Source organism: Mycetomoellerius zeteki, unplaced genomic scaffold (genome assembly GCF_001594055.1).
Source record: "Mycetomoellerius zeteki isolate Tzet28-1 unplaced genomic scaffold, Tzet1.0 scaffold145, whole genome shotgun sequence".
NCBI lineage: Eukaryota > Metazoa > Arthropoda > Insecta > Hymenoptera > Formicidae > Mycetomoellerius > Mycetomoellerius zeteki.
In genome coordinates, this window is record NW_017256393.1 from 2,648,829 (window position 1) to 2,676,561 (window position 27,733).

At 33.6% G+C, this 27,733-nt stretch overlaps 1 protein-coding gene across 2 annotated transcripts in view; it reads left to right on the forward strand.

The window, feature by feature from the left end:
* Positions 1-27,733, forward strand: part of LOC108732058 (beta-1,4-N-acetylgalactosaminyltransferase bre-4) — a 125,004-nt gene that overhangs the window by 75,427 nt on the left and 21,844 nt on the right. For both annotated transcript variants that reach the window (XM_018462682.1, XM_018462681.1), the window contains exon 4: positions 20,881-21,296. In XM_018462682.1, the coding sequence (XP_018318184.1) occupies positions 21,139-21,296 (158 nt within the window). In that variant the 5' untranslated portion in view covers positions 20,881-21,138. The remainder of the gene's footprint in view (positions 1-20,880; positions 21,297-27,733) is intronic.

A 27,733-nucleotide genomic window follows, 5' to 3' on the forward strand; every position in this document is an offset into this window, starting at 1 on the left:
GGTATTGGAAGATTGAAATTAACGTGCAAATATCAGTATGCCAAGTATGCCACTGGGTAATTAATGACTATTCACTGACTCAGATTTAGAGAGTAATGATTTCGAGGACTTTGTCCTACGATTACGTTAAGTGATTATCCCCTCGCTCGCAGCAAAATGATGATGTCATTCGGATCGGATTCAATTTTTTTCTTAAAATTTTTGAAATAAAAATTGATTCTTTGTTTTAATTTTAAAATATATAAAATATGATTTTTTTGTCTTAATTCTGAATGTACATATGTAGAGACTGTAATTTGTTTAGGAGATTTTTTGGTTTTTTAAAAAGATGAAGAAAGTGGCGACTAAATATTTTAGTTATGTGTTCGAATCTAAGCTAGATCTGAATTAGTCCGAGTTAAGATAGAATGCGGCATGATTCAGTTCTCGTACTACGAGACGATACATTTACGTTTAACAATAGTACGAAACTCGGAACTTGCAAGTCAGAACGCGAGCAAACCATCGCCCATTAGTGTACACGTATATTGACAGCGGTCGGGAACACTGTAGAACGTTTGGCGAGACACTCGAGTCGACGAAATGTTATGGAAAGTTCCGGCAGCTTTACTCTACAGCTGCAACACGGCTCGAACTTCGCGATTACTTCGCTACCAATGCGAAAACACTTGGCAACTCCTGAAGCTAGATAGGCTCGCTGCACCACGTGCGACACTTGGGCGTGCTATTAGCTGTTCTCTGTGTACCGAAACAAGGTAGTTTGCTTCCCTGTCTTTCTCAATGCCATCTCCTCGAATGTCATCTCGAGGAGATAATCGTCTGGCGTACATGCGTGAATCAGCAGAAAGGTATATGTAAGACGTGACTACCGGTTTCGATGACTCTTTGTGATACTGAAGGAAGAGCTCAAGCATTCAAATGATTACAATGTAAATTTCGAAGAGCTGCATATAAGTACTTGATTCTATTGGCTGTGTAATGATATAGAAAATGGATACGAGTATACATAAGATAAATTATCAAATGTTATTTCTAATGAGGAAAACCTGCATGTGTTGTATGAATTTGCTCGAGTCTCTGCAGATATTTTAAACCCTAGTACCTTCTTCTTTTATGCCTTCAGCTTATTCACAATAAGATATTTTTTACAAGAAATGTAGATATACTAAAACATTAATTATATTTCTCTAATGAAAAAAAAAAAATAATTTCTATTCTCTTTGATAATCTCACAATTTACTTTCGCCATTATCTATACTTTATTGCTAGAAACTTTTAAATATAAATTTATTTCTTTCTTGCAATGAGATATTTGTGAATCTGTTTAACGTTCCTCTTATTAAGAAAAGAATGTTTTACTCTTTGAATTTCGAGAATTTGTTTCTGAATATATTTAATTAAAAGTAACTTATATTAATTTTACTTAATATTTTTTTCTTTATAAATTAGTTTGATCAACTAGGTCAATTTATGAATTACTTTTGATGTAATATACTTCTAAAAGTCTGTGAAAAAATTCCGAGACGTAATAACTTTTCTTCTGGCTATTTGTCATTCTTTCCGTCTATCTTCTCTTACTATTCTCTTTCTCTTGCCCTTTTCGATTGTCTGCACGGCAGCGGCAAGAAACCAGGTTGATGTTACGTGTCGCATGACACGTAGACAAAGGGACGAACGAAGTCTATTTGTTCACGAGAGGTGGCGGCGGTTCTCACAGAACCTGTCAGAAAGCACTGTGTCATTCCGTTCGAATCAGTCACCCCAGTAAACCATCCAACCACCAGTGGAATGAGTTCCGCTGTGGAAAGGACATGTTCACCATGACTAAGACCACGTAAATTACGACACCAACTTTGGTTCCTTCATCGACAAAACCCGCAGTAATTAACGACTGGAAATGTTACCTCATTATTCCTGTCTCTTTCCTATCTTTCTCGTTTCGTCCACGACTATCGAGCTACAAAGTATTTCTGTAATATTTCACATTAAAATAGCAGTAGAGATTGTAACTTTATTATTACTATTTAATTCTATAATAAAAACTGAATAAACTTTATCTGAAACAATTTTTAGTACATTAGATAGTTATAGGGATATTGCCGAAAAAAAGATTTTAACAATAAAAACTTTTAAAGAACGTTTTATGGCTAAAATCTCGCTTGAACTTGAGATTTTACGTCTATATATATAAAAAATACATATTAAATTTTGATATTTAATAATATATCAAGGAGAAATTAAAGCCGGAATTAAAAGTGACTTGGGTGTCCCTTGTGGGTTACCTCATTAAAAATTTATAAGTTGTGAGAAACAGTGTAGCGTCAAAAGATTTCGTTAAAGAAGCCATTTGGCGATTAGTCAAAACTTGAGAAATACATTTTATATCGGTCAGACAAATGCGTTTTTCAAATTTGACGCAAATCTCGCAAAATATCTTGAATAAAGCTCTCTTCATTGCATGTTATTTAGAGCACCAATAAAAATATCGGCACTTTATATCGATATATCGCGTATCGATATTTGATTTCCTGAGTGACAAGTCATTTAGCAGAATTGCGTATACAGAATGTGTAAAAGAGTACTGTAAATATTGGTACGATGCAGTGAAAAGTTTATAAAATATGCTACGAAACTTTTTGTTGCAATAATGAGTTAATTGAACCGTGCACATTATAATTATGATTGTTTTAATAATATCTAATATATCGCAGAAATTAAATATAAAACATATGTCGCGGAATCAAATGTACGAAGAATATATTCTTTCTTTATACTTGATTTTGAATTGGTTGATTACGCGAACGAAATCTCTCATCTACAGATTATTATCGAAGAAAAATAACACGTGAGATATTTTTAGTTTCTTCATAATTTACACGATATCGTAATTTTTCTTCATTTTTGATAATCAATAATTTTCAGATTCAAGGGATGATAGGTTAAAATTATATCAGAGAATGAAAAATATGTATCTTAAGAAACGTTTTTTCTTATTTTTTCAGCTTATCTTTGTTATTAAAGTTTTTACCTTTAATGTAAATAAAAGAATGTCCAGAGGTATATTAAGAAAATACAAATCACGCGACTGTTTGCAGAGTTTCAATTCCGCTTAAAAGTAATAACTTCAATGGAAGAAAACACTGTTCAAGATATCGCCAATTCGAGTTTCACGTACTATTGCGCACGTTAATTAGACCGTTTCGTGTCTCAAGTGCACGCGATTTGTTCGGCCTCACTGCGTGCCATGTCAAGGTTTCTTCCTCGCGAAAAATCTCCTTTTTTTAAGTGAGACAAACCATGGTAGAATCCGCGTACAGTTTGCACACTCCTAATATCTATTTTTCTTTTTTTCTTTACGCCAATTTTATTTTACTGTACACCTCGTAGGTATATGAGCTACGGAGGAATGTCTTTTGTGAGGTATTTATTTCAAAGAAAGCACATGGGACCACTATTCGCTCTACGACGAACATCGCACTGGGTCCCATGTGAATTCCACGTGAAGTTAAGAGGGATGAAAAAGGGAAGACAAAAACTATGAAAAATCAAAGGAAGAGAAAAGGATGTCTGTTAGAATAGGACTAGTAGAACTAGTTGATGCTATGGTCGCTATGACGATAGCTATCGATCCCCTCGTTCTCTCATCCCTCCGTTCTCCTTTTCTTATCTTCTTGTGTAGCTCTTTTATTTCTTTTTTTTTGTTTTTTTATATATCTTCATTTTTTTTATATTCTAACATGACTTGCGTCTTTTAAATACTTTTTTCTTATGAGACTATGTATTATTGCATAAGAATAAATTTGAAATATATTTAAAATCTTTTTGTAAACAATAAAAGTCAATACGTGATTTAAATTTAATAGTTTTTTTTGTAAATTTGCATATTTATATTAAAATGTAATTAATACATATAATATGTATAAATATAAAGTATATAATAAATTTTTTATTATATATATTTATGTAATAATAAAAGAACCTAATCTCTCTCTATAAAAGAAGAAAGATGCGCAAATATATTTGTTAAAACTTAGGTTTTCTCTAAAGCTTATAAAAAAATAAGTAATATACGCTATTGTAACTTTTGTTGGAAATGGGGAAATGGGTATTTCCCTTGCGTGATTTTCATCTTTCAAAACAAAACTATTACGCAAAACAGTGCAAAACAATTTTGTAAACTTTTCGGGATTTGAAGATCAATGGTGGAAATCCAGGAGCCAGTCAGCTACGATCGCTATTTGAATCAATATAGTTCGTATACAGGACTACAAGGCGAAACAGCATCGCGGTGTATAAAACGAACGGTGTATTCTAATATATCAAACGAGCGGCCCGTTGGTTGAGCGCGATGGTACTGAACCGGCAAACACCGAAAGCCGAATTCGCGCTATTCGACAGAGATATCGGGGCTCTGGGATTATCGGCGAACGTTGTTCCCCAATCTCGGATATATAAATCACGCGCATCGTCCACCACCCGGTAGAGTGGACACGCATCCCGTCGTTCGTTCGATCGTTCTTTTTCTCATTCATTCGTTCGTTTGAATATTACGCGTTTCCTTTTTCATTATTTTTGCACAACGTTAGCTATGTCGACGGAACACGTGTTACGAGCGCTTTACAGTTTTACGGGACACCCAGAACGTTTTTCTCTCTCGTCTAATGCCTTTTTTAACCATTCTCGAAGGGGTTGGCGCGTCTACTGGGGAAAAGCTCCCAAATGTCGCCTCTTTTTTATAGGAATGAGTTTACTCGCTGAATAATAACGGAAAGGAAAATAATTTTGAATTTTCCAGTGTTACCATGTTTTAACGTTGAGTATTTGATGATTAAAATATAAACTTTTAATAAACGGAAACGTCCTTTACACGGATACTAAAAGAAGAAGCAAAAAAACATCGGAAAACAAATAACAAAATATGAATTTCGTTACACTAATATTAGAGTTTATTTTCACTAACATTTAAGTTTTTAAAAGCTTTAACCTTTGGTTTTTTCTTACGAAACACTTAGAGTTTTTCTGCAGAAATTTTTTAGTTAGAGAGAAACATTAGTTTGTAAAATAATATTATGATAAAACAACAAAAGGAAGAATTACGCTAATATGATATTGTAAGTAAGGCAATTTACTATATCTTTGGAAGTCAATTTACATTAAAATTGCAAACTTGTAAATTTTAATTAAATTTCTCATCAAACTTCCTAAGCAGAGATCGAGAATAATTTATCGTTAAGCGGAAAGTATAACATGACGGTGGCAGCTCGTGTAATTTTCCAACGTTCGCTTTACGGGAACGTATAAAACACATTAAAGTATTTTTTCTTTGTCAAATAAATCAACGCTTGGCGCGAGAAAGAGCTGTCGCGTACGGCGAGTGGCAGTTTTGCGAAAATTGCGCTCGAGCACTCGAGGTAGGCTGCGACGTGGCGCGAGAGACCAGAAAAAAAGATCACGTTGCAAATTTCCATGTGAATGCACGTAAAAATTCCTCTTGGTATTAAAAGCACGAAAAAAGACGGCGCGTGCATTTCCATAAGTAGAGGATAGATCGCCGGTACGTCTTCTGAACGGCACTTCCTGCGAATAGGTGATCCTACTCAGATGGAAATTTGTATACCCGAAACGCTATAAGATCAGCACATAAATCACTGCAAAATGAAATTCTTTATTTAGCTAGTTATAAATAAATAGCTGCGTTATTAGTTTATCATCTTGAATAAGATATTTAATAATAAAAGTTATATATAGTTTGTTGTGTATATGAATTTTTAAAATTAACCTATCTATTATGTTGATTTCAATTAAGCTTTCTACTAACAATAAGTTGATTTATTAACATATTTACATATCTGTAGATGTTTTTACAAATTGATTAAAATGATTATTAATTCGAAGAGAATTTAATTTCAAATGTATTTTCTGATAATAGATATTTCGTGACATTTTCAATGTGCGTATGTTTTTCTACACCAGTCACCAATGAATAAGCGTGAAATTTCGTCACTATCGCAGAAATGTGTTTTTCATTGGTATTGTGCTGAAACGTGTTCCATTGATAATGCACGTATTCAGACTCGCACCGCCAAAGCAAACGCAATGACAGAAATTGATTGACTCATTAATGGTGGCCGAGATATTTCGAATTGGTTCGCGGTTTTAATCAGAAGCTGCCTGCGATTCGACGGCGTTGTGTTCCTTTTATTAGATCTTGCTCGCAGTTTATTGATTTATTGAATTATATTTTACCTGCTGCGCGCCCAGAAAATGTTAACACCCTTGGCTTGAACATAAATTTCGATCGTTCTGATTCGATCATTATTTTACATCGAGGAAAAAATGCAAATTGAAATATTTGTTGATAGACCATTTGTATATTTTATTGTGTAGTCGTTGTTTTTATGCAGGAATATGCTGTAATAATAATAAAATAAGAATAATGGATGAGATGTTCTTAGACAAAAGAAAATCGATACTCTTTTAAACTTTTATATGAATAAACTATTTCATATTTTATTCTTTTTTATTAATCGAGAAACGTTAATAGTTACATGAGTGTATTGAAATCTTGCTTTTGGATTAACTCGTTTAATTTTATACAGATATTAGAGGAAGAACTAATACATTTTTAACTCAATATGCATTAAAAGGAAAATTGCGACCTTAAATGGCGATGTATATTTTTGTTAGCAAAAATGGTATAAGATATTAGATTATCTGCATCCATTAACGTTAAAGTGACATCGAGTTTATGTTTGGTCTTTCCTAGAGAGGCGCGGAAGGAATTTATAAAGAGATTAAAAGACTGCTTACGTAAGAGCGGCCACACCTTGCTGCTATCTATCTGTTAGCGTACTTTCCATATAACCCCTTCTCTATTCTTGATAGGATTACACTTATCGCATGCAATTCCAGTACAATAGTAATTAGGTCGAGTTACATTGTTACGTTTTCTTTTGTACTTCTTCTTAAAAGGTAAAATTTTCGTACATTATGTTCTTAGTAAATTTAAAAATAAATTTAAAATATCTTATATAAGCCCTGTTATCAAAACATTATTTATTGTATTAAAGTGTATATTATAATTATTAGAGCTTGCTATTATACGTTTAAACGAAAATACATTTACACGTATATTTAGCACATCCATCTATGAAAAACGTCTTTTCGAATATTTTCACGTTTTCTTAATAAATGTTTATCTCTTTATTATTAAGGAGTCTTCCTAGTGTGAAGGGTTGAAAAAATTGAAAACTTTTTTGGGTGTAAAAATGAAAAAAAAATATGTATATAAAATAATATTAGAACAGTGTATTCGAACAAACGTTTCTAATAAATTAATAATATGCTAATTCTACGAGTAAATCTTTACGTCGGGGTTTGTGTACAACAGCTTTAAAGTGCACTTTAAAATGTTAAACTATAAAATGCAAAAAAATAAAATCAATTTTTAATTTTATAAAAAAAAAACGTTACAATATTCGACAAGACGTTATTCAGATGGATGTGCTAAATATACGTATAAGGCCCGATTCTAATAAATGTTAATAATATGCTAATTATACGTGTAAACGTTTACCTACAATTAAACATTTTTCTGAAAGTGAATATAAACGGATAAGCGTTTCACGTTTACATGTATCTTCGGAAAACGGAATAAAATCAGAGTCCTGATAATTATGCGTTATTATAAATGATGTATCGTGATTTTTGCATAAACACAATAGAAATTTTTAGTGAAAAATTGATTCGTTTTTTCAAGAATTTCACAAGAATTAAACAAAATTTTAATGTATCTTTATATTGTATGTATGTATTTATATTATATACTCTATTTATGTGTTTTTTTCATGCATGGAAAATTTTGCTGAACAATCAAAAGACAGAAGTATTTTTTATGAATTATTCTCTACGAAGCAGAATTCCACCTGTACAAAACCTGTTTCAAAACTATACGCAAGTGCGAATGAGTAGGATATGCGCAACGAATATAATATTTCGACAGAAACGCTATAATTGGCACAGAAAGTGTCGATTTACAGTGGTTTCTGAGTAGGAAGTAACTAGAGCGTAACATTACGTCACGAGTAAATTGAAAATAATTTTTACGTTTTACCAGATAATTTACTTTAATGGAGACCTTGAAATGAATAAATGCATTCTTTTAAGTTTTTTGTTTTATCATCCTTCATGATAAGATGGGACACAAACAGGTATATATGTATGAGAGATAAATAACAAAAAATATACAATAAATATGGAGGATAGAGACAATACAAAGAATAGTCTGACAAACGCTTTCAAAAAGTTAATCAGAGTAGATTATAAATTCTTGCGATACTTTATGTGCAAAAGATGTATCCGACATTCCTTATTGAATTTTTATAGGACATTAAGATCGAGGTCGACGAGTTCTTAATGATAATGTCCGCGAACATTAGATGTTCAACGAAGCATTATTTAATCGATAATGATATGACAGCGGATAGTATACACTGATAAGATTTTTAATCTTTTTACAACTGCGATATTGATTATGGCGGAAAATATTTTTAACCAATGTGCGATATTAAATAGTGTACAATATTAGATACATGATTAATCCTCGTATTCTCGTAATATAATAATTATTGTTTTTATCTATTTATAAACTGTTTTGTGCGCTGAAGACTTTCTTAGATTTTTATATGTAAATATGAAATTTAAATTTCCTTCTTTGTACAATAGTAAGTTCTGAACTTTAATAGATCGCGATGTATATACTCACGTCACGTCATTGATTTGACAACTATATCGCATTTCTCGAGGGGTGTTGCAGGAATAAAATCGCGTTCTGTGGCACGGCAGAATGATATATGAGATGCTTATTTTGGAAGCTTCGTAAGTTCGGTTTCTGAAACTTGAAGAATTTTTATAAAGGCCAGATAAGCTCGGCGTATTGATCTTGAAATTATTTTCTAAATTTTTTCCAAGACTTTTATATCACTTTCAAGAAGAATTTTAAACTTATAATTTTTAGTTTAATTTTTATCCTTTTTCACCATGCGCGTCTTGAATAATAAATATTTAAATTTAACAAAATTTAATTTATAATTTACTGATATTATATTTGAATCAAAATACTCAACTTATAATACTCTCAAACATCAAATTTTCTTTAATATTCTCATTCCAATTTAGATCGATCATACCTTTTCGAACAATTTCTGTTTTCTTTGCTGTTATTATTTGTTAGTATCCTTACGATTTATAGCTCAAATACATCCTTTATAGCTGTAAACATCGTTAACGAAGCAGGATCATTAGGGCGACTCATGATTGCTCGATTAATTTGTAACTGCGATAATCAAATCGCGCGCTATCAAGGCGGCGATGTAACGTAATGACGACGTTAACACAATTACTGCGTCCTCCGGCGAAACGCCCGCCATGGCGAACAGAAAGGGCTACCAGAAGTTACACTGCAAAGGCAATTGACGTAACGAAACTGTAACTAAGCTGCCGGGATAATGGTAGGAAGTCCTCTTTATAGTCGCTGATAAGTCGCTAAATTACCGGCATGGCGTTACTTCATGACGATGCTTACCGTGCGCGTGATGTACTTAAGAATAATATACGCGCAATTTTTGCTATGCTCTTCTTTTATCTTCTTTCTTTTCGAGGAAAATTGCTTAAAATAATATGAATTACTACTTATATCGCAATTGATTCTATATTTAAACAATTTTCATTTTATATTTGAACAATAATCTAATACATGCAAAAGTCATGTTATTTTTTTATAATAAGTTATTTTATAATAAGTGGACAGAATGAAATAGGTAAGTTAAGTATAGCTTTGTAGAAGAAATCCACGTATATGACGTAACTGTAGATAATGTGACAATGATATTAATTTTTGCAAATATAAAATAATTGAATTTATCACAAATGTTTATACTTACAACGCATTTATATAATATCAAATATATTGCATATTAAAGTTGGATTTATTATCACGATGAATTAATTAGAAAATTTTGTTTATATTTTCTGGGTTGTAAATTTAAACTTACGTATTTTTAAAGAGGAATGTTTAAAGAAACGTTTATCGGATTTTTTGACAAAAGTCTCAGACTTTGATATTATTTTTGTATGAGATACATTCAAATGTATTCATGATTACAATAAAATTCAAAAAACTTGCTGAATATCACTCGACGTACCCAAATTTAGTCGAGATTTTTCCAAATTTTATTCTTTGAAACAGAAAGAGAAGCGAACTGAAGCGAACAACTTTGACGTGGACCTTGACCACGGCCATTTTCGTTGGATACTGGCAAACATTCCTGCATGTTATTCTCCTTTCTCTCTCTCTCTCTCTCTCTCTCTCTCACTCAGTAAAATCGGACACATGCGTATCGTTCTATCTGGCGCAACTCTGGCTGCTGCATTGCGACGTGCGATGCATGCCGGAGTGCAGCCGCACTTGGTTTAATAGAATCGAGAATTCAGGATAGAGGAACAAGCAACGACGCGTACAATGCCAAGGGTTGCTTTATCCTCCCTCTAGGCTTGATCCTGTTGGAATAGATATCTCCAAGCACAAACGGAGCCTTGCCTTGAACAGTCGTGTATTTCTCCCTGTCTCATTATACATTCATGTTTCCGCGGTATTACTCAGTGATTAATTATTAGCCGATGCTTAGACGGCGTACGTATAATTAAAGAATTTTCTTTATCTATCTGAGTAATTATCCATACGTATTCTTTTGTAAATGCAAAGTCTTTTATAGGACTATAAATTCTATAAATCTATTGATGATTTCTACTTTTCTTACTTTAATTAATATGTATATTTCTGCAATATATGATATTCTTGATATTTATTTATAATATATTCAAAATTATGTTTTTTGAAGGTACAATATATGTGATTCGTAAATATATTTTTAATGTTTTTCTTCTTTTAATTTATCCTTTTAGTTTTTTCATTTACAACATTTTAATTACATTTCTGCAATTTTGCTGAGAGTGGAATTAATAAATTAAACTTGAATCTTGTTTTCCTACGTTGTTTTTTCTTTCTATTTCATATCTCTCTCTCTCTCTCTCTTTCATTTTTTCTCGCTCTCGTCCTTCCTCGTTGCCTCGCAACATCTTCTGCACAGTATGCGTATATGTGCGCACACCTGCGCGCAGGAACATGTACCACGAGGAGTGAATACGATAATACCTCCGACCAAGACTCTTCCCCAGGAGCATGATGTCCTCTTTAAATATTCCGCCCACGCGACGTAATCCATGCAATGACGGCGCGGTCGATATGCATTCACAACGTGGAAATTATTCGACATTCGACTTGGAGTTACGCCTATGAAAAAGTAATCTGGTCTTGTCCTCAATAACTGTTCCGATGTAATGACGCGCAAATGTGTGTTGAATATTTTGCTGGGTATTTGCTCATTCTATCGAAGCACCATACTTCCGTACCATAGACTCAGATGTTCACTTGATGAAAAATTACGAATTATTCATTTGTTCTTGCTTTACACAAAATAAACAAATAGAAATGAAAAAAATTTGTTAGCATGAGTCATTATAAGAGAATGAAGTATGTAGGACATTAGCCAATGTATGTGCTTTTTTATCCTTTCTTATTCATAAAATTCTTGAGTCTATTTTTAGCATTAATTTGCTCTTAAGGAAACAAAAAATATAAAACTAGCTTAAAACATACATATTTTTTATTAGGAACCGGAAAGTTTATTATTTTTAATAAACTTTTTGTCGTAACTTTATCGCCACATGAATTATTTATCCGTGACGAATAGTACACTAAAAAAATATTGTAGTAACACTGAAAAAAATGTATGTAATTTTACATGGAAATTACATGTTTATGACTGGAAAATTACCTACATATGATTGGAAATTTACAATTTCCAGTAAATTTCCAATCATATTTAAGTAATTTGCCAGTCATGAACATGTAATTTCCATATAAAATTATATGCATTTTATTCAGTGTGCTATCAAATGTTACGTGAAATAATTTAAAAAAATATTTGGTTAATATAATAAAAAATAGTTTTACTTTTTTAAATATTTAGTAAGTATTATTGAACATAATAATATAATCAACCGTTTTTTATATTTTAATAATTGCTAAATACTGAAAAAAACGATATCTTTTTTTGTTATAGTAACCGAATATCTGATTGAAATTATTTTACTCGACATTTAGTAACTATTATTAGGCTTTTTTCAGTGTACTATACGAATTGTTTAAAAAATGTCGTGATCACATGTTCACAAATAAAACCCCACCTATTTTTAGTGAAAAATTATACTTGCGCTCTCACTTAAATTCCGCGCGACGAATTTTACGGTCAAAAGGGTTGAAATATCGCGACCGATCCTGCGGGATGCATCCCGCGGGATATATTCACGCAAAACGCCGCGTCGTCACGCCAGTTTTACCGCTCTTAGTTCGTATGCAAATAGGAGCCGCGATTCGCGCGCAGAATGCAAAGAGGCGATTACACGCGCGCGGGCGTGCTAATTCGCGGCCGATCGTTTCGTCACGGATCCAGCTGTCGTGTTTAACGACCTGCCGTTTCACCATTCCCGTTGACAATATTTGCGACAATGCAGCTCCGCGGTATTGGCGCAGAATGCAATTACCAACAGCGTCGCGCCCGCTCTTCGTGTCACGCGGAGACTTCATTGCGCGGAAGTGTGTAAACGCACGCGTGATCGCGTTTTTAATTAAATAAACGAGCGTATGAGAAAAAGAGACAAGAAGTAACGTCAAATGCAACGGTTTATACGTAGAGTACGTACGGAGAAGATGGTTCCGGTCTAATAAAGATGGCAACGGGCACTCTAGTTATCGTGTTACTCGTACATTTTATCGGGCTACATCTTGCTCGCGTCACACACTGATTGTGCATAACCGATTTGATTACGATCTTTCAAATTTTCAATACCGGTTATCATCCGTGATATTGTCGCGAGAAGTTAATTCAGGATTATGTAATTGCTTGTGTTATATCGCGATCGATTTTTATCTCTGTCTCTGAAAATTCGGAGAATAGCATAGTTAATAGAATTGCGATAATGGATTGTCGCTGAAATTTGTACGCTTTATATAATTTGTGTCGTACATATGTTACGCGAAACATAGGAGAAAAAGAGTTAAAATGAAATTGATGCTTTTCCAAACTTAATTATTAGTATTTTGTAGCTTCAAGAATAAATTATCGGAGAAAAATGACGTCATCACAGGAATAAAACAAAGATTCAACGAGGATCTTCACGTGAGGAACGAGAACGGAGACTTGCTAATAGACTCATGCATACAGTATAGGTTAAACACCTTTTTCGACCATAAAAAACAATATAAAATAACGCCAGAGGCCAAGAATCCACAATAGACTATACATTATATCATTACAAACTATAAAGCCCTAAACACAATGCGAGGCAACAGCGACAAGAATAGCGATAGGAATGGTATAGAAATAAGCGATATATAATTGTCTTCTCACAATGTCGTTGCATTGCACAATGCCGCGAAAGAAATAAAAATGCCAACCAATCCGATCTCGTATATAGACTATAGTATATTCTTCCATCTGCTTTGAGGTGATAGCACACATAAACAGAATGAAAAATCTGAACGCTGATTGGTATAGGCTATAAGGCGATAGACACATAATTCCAACTCATCGGAAATTTATCTCTATCGTCTTATTCCGTGTTCCTATGTGCATTGACATATGGATTCTTATATGTTGGATTCCTCTATTCCTTTTGCTATCGCTATCGCTATGTCTATCGCTATCGCTATTGCCTCGCATTGTGTTTTGAGCTTAACATTCAACCGTCGCAGATCCTGGATGTGAGAGCTCTACCATCAGCAATTTCCATATTTTCCTCTGGGCGCCGTGCATGATCCATTGATCTCGAGAACTTTTCCCAATACTCTTTCTTTAACTGGTCCATACGTGCGTTCGTTTCGTTTCTAATATACGTGTACGAGTATCTCCTGCCCTTCTGCCGTTTTGCAGCTTTTAAATGCTTGTCTCTTTTTCTCGGCGAGTTCTTTTACCTCTTTTGTAAACCATGGCTTGTTGGTCCTGCATCGATCTATTCTCCTTTTGCCTATTCCGATGAAAGAATAAATCAAATGTTAGTAAATTGTCTGTATGAGCTTCTGCCGTTGCCAGTACGTCAATAATATGTTTATACGGTGATAAAATATATTTATACGGCGATATAATTTGCAAACAATTGGAATGTAGGTCCTTATCAATGAAGTTAACTACAAATGTTGATTCTGGATTTGAGTCCTCTTCAGTGCGGAAGTCAAGTGCAAATTGTACAATACTGTATATACTCGAATTCCTTTATTTGTTGCAGGAAGAGAAAGCCACTATAGTGAAATAAAAGCGTTGAAATAATGTTATATCTTGAGACATAAAATACGATAAGATAAATGAATTGTAACAAATTTTATTCAAGGAAAAGCCGATGTAAGATTTTAAAAATAGACTCCCACCCTCTAAATATAAAGTTAAATATAAAGTTTAATCTAATCTGCCCTTAAAATTGCTCATTCAGAACCGACTCACGTCTCTCTTAATTACGTACAGCATCTCCACACACAGTAAAAAAAATTATATATATATATTATCTATAACAGTTTCAATTTGCATCTTAATCATTGCATGAAGACGCTGTCTTCATTACGTTATCTTCGGCAAGAACTAAGTACACTCACGAAATTTATATCAGATATTAGTTTTGATTAGCTTTGGGATATTATTCTCCAACTATGCCATTTTAGCAATCTGATATGATTCGACCTGACACATCGTAACGTGGTTCCAAACAGTAAAAGAGGAGCATTATGAGAAAGGATCCCATCAAGTCAATAGGAGCGCAGGAAGACAAGAAACTAGGGTGGACGTACAATAGTTTTGGGGAAGTTGTAACGAGTTATAAATGTCGCGAGAACGTATCTATAATATCCTCATAATGCCACGAGATAATGGAGGAGCGCGGTAATATTTCCGACATGGGGCGAATGACTCTTGTCATGACCGTTCTTGGAGCTTACTTGTTTTGTCACCGAGTGACAGGGATAAATGCAAGGCGAGAGAGGGCTATTATTTGTATCCATCTCTCTCTCTCTCTCTCTCTCTCTCTCTCTCTCTCTCTCTCTCTCTTTCTTTTTCTCTTTTTTCGCAGTCGCGTATTTTGCGGTGAGACGGATTGGCGACGTCGTCGAGAGGTTTTTGCTCGCCGATAGAGAAGGGATCGGCTACGACGAACGCGCGTTTTACAGAGGAAATGAAATACCGCGACGGCGCAAAATACGCATTTTATCAAAACGAGTCAACCGTGACAGACGGGTGATTCCATACGCGGTGCATTTTGTACTTCCTTCGTTATCTATCGGTTCTGAATGAGCAATTTTAAAGGCAGATTAGACTAAACTTTATATTTCACGTTATATTTAGATGGCAGGAATCTATTTTTTTTAATCTTGCAGTTCTTTTGCGTTTTTATTAATTTATTACATTTTATCATAATTGAATCATTATTTTTTATTGTATTTCTTACGTCAAAATATGATATTGTTTCAGCGCCATTATAATGTCGATCTAACGTCGAAATAGAAAAGGTAGATACAAGTATAAGATATTATTATATATATACCTAATGTTGTACGCAACATCAGGTACAAAGTTTCGATATTTCGGTACTATTGTACGATGACGATCTGGGGTGGCTCGAGTAGCTACTACATAAAATTTACGATCTGTCTTTTACGCTCATGCTCCGCCTAGCGCATTTTTGTATTCTTGCAGAATTCAACCGTGCATATCTATCTTTAAATTTTCATACAGCCATAAATAAAGTACGCAGCTGCAGAGTGCATACAAAAGTATAGCCGCGCGCACGTTATTTTCTTTTTTATACACCTCGGAAAGTAATAAAGCCGACGATTGTTGAAAGCAATAAAGAATTTCGATGATTACGATTAATCAAAAGCGGCATTAGTTGTGCATTTCTGAAATTGCGTTCGAAGTACTGAACTGAAATAGAGCTAGATAACCTATCTGTAATGATCAGAGGAATGAATGGAATGTATGGAATGGTAGTAGTGAAATTATTCGAAACTGCAACATCAGAGATACATTCTCTTGCCCTTTATTGTGGGCACATTTCGAAATTATCGATTGTCTTTTCGTCACATCGCGTGCAATCATGAACTCTTTTCGCGAGAAAGAAAAACAGAAATGGGACACAAGGGACTTTCTTGTGCGTCAACTTGGTCTTTTGAGAAGTACGGAAATCCTGACGACTGCCGAGCGAGAAAATCCGATAGCTCGAAAAGTAGAAAAGCCGTGGTTTTTCGCCTTCGAATGATGTTTTCCACTCCGGGTGATGGAGCACCGTGTCGCATTTCGCGCCCACCCTTGAGGGAAAAGGGTACCACCGCTGTGACGGGAGAAAGAATATTGTTGTCAAATAGAATTGGTCGTTCGGGATTTTTAATCTTGGCCATTGCTGTCGACTATATCATGCCAATTTATTAGAATACTCAATGTGAAATGATTTTAATGCTTTTACCAATATTGAATTGGATGCTGTAGCTTTCCACGGATTGGAAAAAATTTCGAAGTTAAATATTTCCATAATGTAATGAAAAAGTTTGTAATATTGTAATACAGACAATTATATTTATATGAATATCTATGGATAATATATTTAAAGTCATGATTCTGTTAAAAGAAAATTTGATTCAAATTAGATGAGCGAGACATTCTGAGGCCGGACTACGCGCGCATTGAAGATTGAGATTGAAGATTGAAATTTTACCTATGAGGATAAAGAAATTTTACCTCCTTTTGTTTTAATTGGTCAGATTTCAATCTTTCAATCTTTAATCTCAATTTTCAATACGTAGTCTACTGATACTGGCCTGATGAAAAATTCTTTTTTTTCGCCATTTTTTTTAAGAAATTACATTTTACTTTTGCACGAGAGACATTGTTAATATAGTAAATATATATAATATATATACAGTGTCCCGTAAGTTTTTACCAACCGCTTTTGTGTAGAGCGGACTAAACTGAGTCGAAAAGTCCTCTACCATTCTGCAATTTTCGCAATGGTTATTAATTACTAAAAATTGCCAAATATAGTTGATAGCATTTCAGTAAAAAATTATTGAACACCAATATTTAGTGATTTTTAGTAATTAATAACCATTGCGAAAATTGCAGAATGGTAGAGGACTTTTCGACTCAGTTTAGTCCGCTCTACACAAAAGCGGTTGGCAAAAACTTACGGGATACCCTGTATATATAAATCAACATTAGTACGACATTATATTTATTATAATGTATCTAATGTTGATTGACGTTAATTAATGATCAACAAGCAGTTTCGATTTCGTATACCAAAATATATCTCGTAATTTTTTCCCTCACGAGATTCCACCGCCGGTTGCATTTTTTCCTAATAGCATGAGATCGTATCTTATCCTTCCTCATATCAGTGTCACCCGTAATGTACCGTCATCTATTTTCAAAGAGAAATCAGGGCGCGCTATATCGTACGCTAGAGTGGAGCCGGACGATAACGCGCGGGCAGCCAGTAACAACAACAGAGGACAAGAGAGAGTGAGAGAGGGGGGTGAAAGGAAGAGGGAATTACAGGCAGGGGGTTGGAATTACGACTGCATATTAAACATAGGCGCTCATGGTATGAATAGACGGAGAGCACGACCTACCTTTAGCATTGTTTTACATCGAAGCACGCGAAAGACAAGAAGGAGAGGACGGAAGCAATATTCCAGACTTCTTAGCACGGAATACATAAATACTCATCTTTCGTATATAATAATATACACGAGGAAAAGATGAGTATAAGAGAGTTTTATGATAATAGAACAAATCGAGTGAATGTATTGTGAATGAAATACATGTCTGAGAAAATAATAAATGCACGCTATACGAAATATGGAAATGTACAGAAGAATAATAATAGCAATAAGCAATGAATTGTTTTTAAACGATTAATTTTATGTTATAATTTATTTTTAATAAATTATATTAAATATATTTATATGTATATGACAAAAATATATGCTGCATCAATCAACTTGTTTTTGTTTAAAGAATATTTAATGTGGAGTGTAATTACACACAGATATAAAACAGCAGAATATGAATATATTATTATAATTTTTATTTGTTTTACTGATTTTACAAAAAAAATATGAAATGAAAATAAGGTTTACAGATTGTTAAAATTCAGCTTTTGTTTTGTAATTACTGACAATAAAGCACCGTGTGTCAACTCGATTTTTCTTTTTCGCTTCAAATTGGCAATTACAGAAGTTTTCTTCTTTAATCTCACTCTCGCTGTATCATAACAAATTCCGCTTTGGGCAAAGTTGCGCGATCAAATCTGCATTCGCGTAGAACCATACGCGTGTTTATTCATGTAGTCTGGCAAATTTACCAATTAATTAATCAACAGATTAATCAAACTGAGTTACCGAAAACATGCAGAACGAGCCAGGATCTGAAATCTCCGCCGTATTATCGGCGATAATAAAGGCCGATAATTACTTTTTAATAGACGAGTTACTATAATAAAGATTGCGCCAAAACAATCGAATGAGTTGCCATCGCAGGTCGATAAGTCCTCTAACTCATTAAACACGACTATTCAGAAGCGCCCCCAACACATAAACTCGAATTAGTTTCGGTCGGCGTGGTGTAGAGTAACTGACGTAGTTTGATCCGACGAAGTTCCAATAATGTAGTGATTTCCCCGACAACGTATCGGATTCGGCTGCATCTCTCGTTAATGTTATTACCATCCGTTTGTACAAATGAACTCATAGCTATATTAATATCACTTTGATGGAACACAATTTTCTACACTATTTTAAAAAATGGCACATTATTTCTTTTTTATCTGCAGAAAACCGATTTTTCTGTGTTCCTTTTCTTTTAAATTTTTTAAATATTAATTAGATTTTTATATTTTCTACATTATTCAACAAGAAGCTTGTGTCTTTGTATGTTAAAATATTGATTATTAAATATTAATTAACTTTTTTTCAAAATTGAGTATAATGCTTCATTTACTTTTATACAAAAAGGCGACAAAAGAACTAAACTATGTAATAAAATTGTCGACATTATGATATAGACATAGTGACATTATGATATGACATAGTGATATCTCAATAAAAATTGACAATAGAATTATAATACTATCAAGTAAGCTCATTTTTAGTACTATCATATATAGCGTTATTAATTCTCCATATCTTCAAGAACTTCCTTTTCATTTCATCGAGCACGGGTCATAACTTTCGGAAAGTATACAATATACTGCTGGTATTATTACATTTTTCCAGGTTGCCTTGCGATAAATTTTATAGTTTACGGTGTTAATGGCCCCGCGTGATATTAGCTAGGAACTTGAAGGCGAGGTCAAGCGAAAGATCTTGTGAAAAATTCGCATCTCTATACATCGCACTTAAATTATTTTTCTTTACTCACAAGAAGGAGAAAACACACATAATTAATTTTTTATTTAAATCTATCCTCATGTTTTTTTGTTATTCTGTGGAAAAGAATTGGCTAATAAAATATTTTTCATACATTTTAATTATGATGTAGTAGTAATAGTAGTAGTAATAGGAGGAGGATAAGTGGGACTATATCAGTCCTTATATGTCTGAACCTACTCAAAAAGTCACCTAGGTCTAAAAAATTCTTCTGTGAAAGCCAATACAAAATTATCCATATATAAGATGCATGGTTTGAACTTGCGACCTCGGTTACGAATTTATGATCGTCGTTCTCTCACACGGAGCCACCGGTATCCACATTTATGACGTAATTAAATCTGAATCTAAATATGCAAAAATAATATTTTATCAACGGGTTCTGCTACTCCTTTTTATAGAAATTTTAAACATATTTCACATGTCTTTTTCATATTTTATATGTTTGTGTCACAGAAATATTCTCTCCTTCTAGCGAATCAAAATTGAGAATAATTGATTAAAGAAGAAATCAATATTATGACATGTTAATAAATTATAGAATGTAATGTAATTAGTCAATAGGTCAGAGTATCGAAATAAATTTTAATAAATGTATATTCCCTATACCTAATTATAAATAAAGTAATTCACGGTATAATTAAATTATGTATATGATTAATTTTATGATAAAGCTTTATATGTAAAAAACTGATAACTATATTGATATTAATTGTTAATAAATTAATTACACAGGCCTGCAAAATTGGAGGTATTGAAAGTTGATTGGGATTTAACAATATTTTCTTACGTAATTTTTTGCGCTGAATCCGAATCCGGCTGCAGAATTGCTCTATCACGTCAAAATTTCGAGATATCCTAAAATTGTCAAAAAAGCCGTTTTCAACCATATTTTAAATTAAATTAAAAATTAAGAAAATTTTTATTGTCAAATCCATCAATGGTATCATTTACTACTATACGACCCTTTCAAAATCCATTTTGAACCATCTCAAAGCGATTTTTTCTTTCGGAGATATACTTATTCAAAGTTCAATGATATTGACAACAAAAATTTTCTTAATTTTTAATTTAATTTAAAATATGGTTGAAAACGGCTTTTTTGACAATTTTAGGATATCTCGAAATTTTGACGTAACAGAGCAATTCTGCAGCCGAATTCGGATTCAGCGCAAAAAATTATGTAAGAAAACATTATTAAATCCCAATCAACCCATGCAGGCCTGTGTTATTAATTAATAGATTCCTCATAGCAAGAAACTTTCTTAACGTTTCTGAACATTTCTGTTGCACAGGTATTATCGTCCGAGGGGACGGTCGCGAAGCGCTGCGAGGGTGATGCTCCTAGTGAGCGGAAGTGAGGAGCCCCAGGCGGCTTTTCTCCCTTCGTGCTCATTCAGGGAGGAGAAGAACTGTAACAGGGTCGGTCCCTGGCCTGAGGGCTGCAGCTGCAGCTGAAACTGGAAGCGGCCAGCAGGGAGGAGTGCCTCGTGGTGCACGGTGGTGCTCCTCTAACGGCGGCTAGAAGGGAGTTATGGTGTCTCGCGCATGCAATGCCTGTGGCCGCCGCAGCCGTGGCACTGTGGCATCGTGCCCATCTCAAGGTGCTCGCCTGCGTCGTCCTCGCGCTGATCGCCGTCCAGTATCTGCTTAGCGGCGGTGTGCTCGATCGTCGATCCATCGAGACTATCTTTACGATCAACACGACCAGGTAAGTGTCGTCTGTCTGCTTTATTCATCCGGCTTTGGCTTTTTTATTAGGCACCAGTGTTGTTGCACGAATCGGCTCTTCGGAGCTTTTTATTATTTAACAAATTATAAAAAGACATTACATATTATTTGAGCATAAAACACGAAATATTTAGATATTAAGAATTGGATGTCGAATTTTTTTCTTCTAAATATTCTAGGTCGAATATCGAATTAAATATTGAATATCTAACTTTTAGACGTTGAATTTTTAAATGAACTTTAGATAATTATAACTAAATTATTGCTTACGAATTACATTATTTTATACGTTTGAAAATATCTCGTAAATTTGAAACTTTTGTCATTTATGTGAAAATCATTTATTAATCTACTAACTCGAATTGGTAAGCTAAGCCATTTGGAACGTTTGGCAGACATATCGAGTTTCCGACTTGCTATATATCTCTTGCAATAAATCTACGCTCTGCATCTTCGGCGAAGCGTTAAGTACCAATTCTAGCTCCATGCGAATCTCGCAAAGCGCATCTTGGAAGTTACTCGGCGTGCATCCCGACTCTCTGCGGATTCCACAGCTTAAATTCCATCATTGCGAGCGTGCATTATCACGACGACAGGAGATGCAATGTGTCCCGGTAATTCCGCGTTAATCGCGGGTGTTGGATTCCCGGCTTAATAATCGGCCGACTCGTCGTTATTCGTCGCCTCGCTCGCGTGAATTTCGCGTTGGCATTATTGTTGTATTGTTAATAGGGGTGCGAATCCGTGAGCGTACACAAACGACAGACTACTGCCTTCCCTCTGTACTGTGCACTGTTGACGTAAACTTTCCTCGGGCGAAGTTTCGCAAGAGATTTCGCAGAAGATTTCTTGTCCGCGATAATTGAGTTGGATTTGTAGTCAATGGTACTGTTGCACTGTTAACGATTTTAGACAGATTGTTCCCGAATAATTACACAGAAAGCTGTTAGCTCAATTCATCTCTCAGCGAACCTTTTTCTTCATCTTTGTGACTATCAGTATATTTAATATCCAATGAAGTTAAAAACTATTAAAATGATTCAACGACGTATGACAAATAAATGAGGTATCAAAATAAATACACTTTATTTATTAAAATAGAACGATGGCATGGAATTTGTAAGAAGGCACGTATAATTTAATGCTATTTAAATGTATCCACTTAATACCGATTAAAATTACACACTCATTATTAGCTGAAATAATTATTACAATTTATCAACACACAAAATTCTTGTTTCATGTGAGCTATAAAAAGATTAATATATTTACTGGCTACACAATCATTAATTTTATACAGCATTGTGCTATAATTTTAATGTTATTTAGCTCTAGTTTGAGCTGTATATCATGTACAGTCAATCATTTTTTCATATATATGTATAAAATTTTCAAAATTAAGAGGAAACATTAAATAATTTATGATTTTTACGAAAAATATAAAGCTTTTTCAAAAATCAATCCTTTTAAAAAGAGATTTGCATTTTTCAACGCCTCAATAATTATTTGGCGTTTTTCACAATGCGTTGAGAGGAAAGCGTTTTGAATAAAATTGAATAATGACACGAACTGAAAATACAGCTTCCAAAACGGCCGAGTAAAAAAGTGGATCAAATCACTCTCTCGTTCAACCGGTTCCATTTATCTGCGGTGGAATTTAATCGTTGAATTGTCCACCAATGTAATAATTGCCGTTCTGCGGATTGTTTAGCCGATCAATAATTGAAGGATGGATACAAAACACGAATTATGATTAAATTCTGCAGCAATGTTTTTTGTGTGCAGTATAATAGTGCATCGCTTATTATAATTATTATTATTATCACAAAACTGACTGTAACGTGATTTTCAGCGTTGCGATGAATACTTTGAGCGTGTGCATCCAACTACGTTAAGTAACATTGATGCCAGATACATGTAACGAACCGCGTAATCACATTCGCCTCGCTGCAAAATTATCCGTGACCCTCCTCTCTCCTTTCTCCCTTAAAACCACATTAATAATTCACAGCCATCGGCTATCATCTCAATCGCTAGTCATCCCAATTTTGATGTATTTACTGAAACGTGTAAACTTGCCTCGCTACAAAAAATTTATTCTGTCGAGAAACGGGATATTATTGAGTTTGATCTAAGTTACGAATTCTACATTCAGAGGGAAGAAAGGATGAATTTTAAATTCAGAATATCTCGTCACTATTTTATCGCTATTTCCCAGAACCGTTCAGGCTCTCTTTACAGTAAGATTATTATTGAATAAAATCAATTTTAAATTTTAAATAATTATAAAATTCTAAACTCTCTTATATGGTTACTCGATACGAATTTTTTCTCTGTTCCATGCTTGAGAACGTTGAACCATGCTTTAAATTTGTATTTTGTACAAAGGAATGAAAGTACACTTCATACAGTTCTTCATAGCGTTTTATATACGGCATGTTTAGGCAAGTATATAGCTTAGGATCAGTTCATATCCTTTGGAGTTCATGGCAGATACATAGGAAATCTCATTATCTGACTATGTAACGGGACAAAGTGGCTGCTTAACGATGATACTGGTACACGCGCGATTTACGAAGCCTTTCGTAATGGGAAATAATCGGTCGTTCGCCATATAGATATCGATCGAGTGAGCGCGAAGGCTTGAAATCTAACGGTGATTTTGCAAACAAAATCTCACAAAACCTTAAACTAAATTTCAAATGAAAAAATTAAAATTTCGTAGTATTTTCTTAGGAGTAATTTTTAACGTAAAGATACATGATTGAGGGGTCTCGTCGCTTCGTTTATCTTAGCGCCGAGACACTATCGTGTCTTCTGATATCAATGAAAATATTTATTTTGTGAAATCCTTTCAGTTTTAATTTTCTACAACAGAAATAATTGTCCCAAGATTTTACAATTATATAGTATAATAAAGAAAGATTTGTCTACGCGCGCACGCGCGCGAGTTTATTTAAAAAATTTAAATTAAGGTTATGCTATATTTTTTTTTTGCCACATAGCCATATTAAATAGTTGTTTTTTGCAGAATAATAAATATCTGTCCAAAATTGTTGTATGTGAAAAATGTTGGGGAATTTCGTACGACTTTTCTCGTGACTGTTTTCGTTTTGCTGCCGTTTCTAATCTCTGCAATTAGGCGCTTTTGGCGCGCGCTGCAGCGACTGTAATGAAAGGCGCGTCTCGCCTTCGTGTTGCAGCGGCCGCGCCGTTATTATTACAAAGCGACACGCCAACGAACGTGCGATGAGAAAATGCGGAGGTGGCTGTTGCTCACGTTTCGCCAGCATAACGCGTAACCTTAACAGATCAAGACTGAGGCCCGGTTCTCAAAAGGAAAACGTGCTCCTTACTCGCGCACAATGTTGATGACGAAACTCTATTTAGCCTTATCACCTGGAGGTTTCTTTCTTACGTAACTTTGAAGTTTTACATTAAAAAAGGACAAACTACAAAAAAATGTGTCCATTGGAGCTTCCGAAATAATGTTTGATAACTTTATAGTTTATAATTTAGCGCCTTTCTCTCTATATTCACTCTCTGTATTTGTTGCTTGAGTAATTATTTTTGAATAATTATTTAATTCATTTTTCTTGATTTTTGTTTAAAGTATAATTATTTTCTTAGTATAGGATATCTTCAAGCGGTTTGAAAATTACGGATTGATTTCTTTCTAATAAAAGTATGATGACGTACATCTATTTGCAGAATTACCAAGCTTTTTTGCTTCTATATTATTTTATTAAAAGATAACGGTAAACTCGTGACACATATAATAAGAAAGAAACAAATTTATAATCCGTTATTTCTGAGTTTCTCGAATTGGCTGAATAAAAGAGGCTGATCAAGATAAATATATATTTTTACACATCATAAAATCGTGCCCAATACAGCGGTGGATGGTTTTAAACATTGTCATAAACATTGTTGAAAATTGCATTTGATTAGCACAAACTAATGATAATATCTGGTAACATTATGATTGTAGTCTGTATACAATGCTCAAAAGCTGAGTTATTACATTAAAATTTCGTCGTCACTCTAGCCACGATAATTTGTCACCCTTTGTCGCAACTGGCACAGTTGCATCGGGTTATAGCTATGCGATGACGCAGTATGCATTATGCCGACACAAAACGATAAGTTGTAATAATGACACGTGACATTTTCGCCGATTATCTCATGTGCTGGTTGTATTTCACAATTCTTACGCTATTGATATCGTCGGCAGTAATTAAAATGTCACCAAAGGAAAAAGGGAGGTTGATAATTTCACCTGTCAACTGAGACTATCGCCATATAATATTTGTAATTATAGAATAATAGCACAATTTAGTTATCTTGTGGCCTCGTTATATATCATATATAAACGTAATTACGAGCATAATTATATCTCGATTATTGTTTATCGCGAAATTTTTCACTTCTTTTATTTTATAACTAAAGAAGATGAAGAAACTTCGTTTTCAGAAGTTACAATTTTTTATCGTTAAATATAATCAACAAAAATTGAATTGAATTTTTTGGAATTAGGAAAGAGAAATGGAGTTGATATATTCTAGCTCCCGGGTGTGCATCATAGGATTAGAACGCCGAGCTGTGATTGACTGGTTTATTTCGTGACGCGATGCGTAGCCGCGAGGATAAATTATAGATTGGATTTCGCGATTGCGAGCACATGCGATCGAACACGGGACACTGTCGCAATCGTTACTACAAATCACGCTGCTAGATGTTGTTCCGGTACCACGTCACATTAACAGGCTATATCATTACACTGTGATGCTACTGCCCGATGCGATCTGTCTTATCAGATCGTATTAATGACTCACGGCGAGGCGTTTTATTAAAGCTTCTCGTTTATTTAAATTAGAGCATTTATTTATATTTAACAAAAAAATTGAATTTGATATGTATTTGATTTTATGTTAAAGATATAATTATTATTCGCGTATTAAGATTTATACGTTCAATTAAAATAATAAAAATATTTGTATATATTTAATTAAAACGTAATTGATTGTTACTTTTTTCTTTTGTTACAAAAGAATTTTTTATTTATCTATTTGAGAAAGAATTTTGTGATTTCCAAAAAATAATAATGCATACCTACGTAAAAATTAAAACGCTTTTATGATATTTTTGATGCATTTAAAAAAATAGTTTTTAATTTTAAGCTTGCTTTTTCGATAAAAAATTTATTCATTTATAAAAGATTGTTCCTTACATTTTTAATATTTTAGACATTATATATATATATATATATATATGATTTATTGAATATTCGAGTTGAAAAATATTTTAAACTGGAATGGATTTTTTCTAATAAAAGTTCTTCCGAAGTTCTTTCATTATAATAACTTGATACTTTTGAAAAGTTCTACATTTTAATGCAAATATATCTTCTGCGAATTTGAGAACCGTTGCTTCGAATTATCTAATAACAATGTGAATGCACGTCTCGTCATTGCAGTAAGCTCGAGCATTGGAGTATTAGCGAAGTGTTTATATTTGCGTATAGATTGGTTATGCACGTGAATTATGTAATGCTTCTGACAATCATTCATCTTTATTTCTTGATCGTTTTGAACTCGTGATGTTTTTCTGCGAAATCGATTTGCTATTTATGATTCCCAAAGTAAGAGATAATTATTTTAGGCATTAATACATCTTATGTCCTATCGGACGAATGTTCCGGGAATACCGGAAGTCAAGAATATTCCCTGGTAAATTCCTCACCGAGTTATGCGAGCGTGCAGTCTCGTCACGCCGTCGGATTTAGCTGTCTTGATCGTCTATGTTATATTGCCATCGGAGAATATCAGACATCGGATCAGACATGCCCTGCTACGTGACTTTCCTTCGAGACGTGAAATTTTCGAATCCTGTCACGGGCGGATTTAAATTAAAACTGCAAATATGTTAACATTTGTACTGACGTGCTATCATCATTCCTTTTATTGACGGAATTTTCGAGAGAGTTAAAGCCAAAGTCTATATACATATATAGCTTCTCGGATATATTAATAAAAATGAAAAAATTTTCACGAATTAAATCTCGAAGTTGTAAATAATAAAAAGAAAGAGAGATTGTTATTTAATTATATTATTAATTGAATTTCTTTACTTACATAAAATTAAAGGTATGATCCTTTTAAACAAAATTTTCAGAAATTATTTAAGATTTTGTATTTTCTCTCTTTTTTTAATACTTTAATTAGAATTAATATTAATGAAATCTATTCGTGATCGACAATAAATTGCAGTGTATGAAATAACTTGCATTTAATAAAGTAAGTGTATTTAATAATTAAATACATTAAGTATATCAAGAAAGAAAGTTTCTGTTGATTGTACGAAAAAATTGGAGAAGCAATTATAAAAAATGAAGTAATTATATAATTATATAATTAA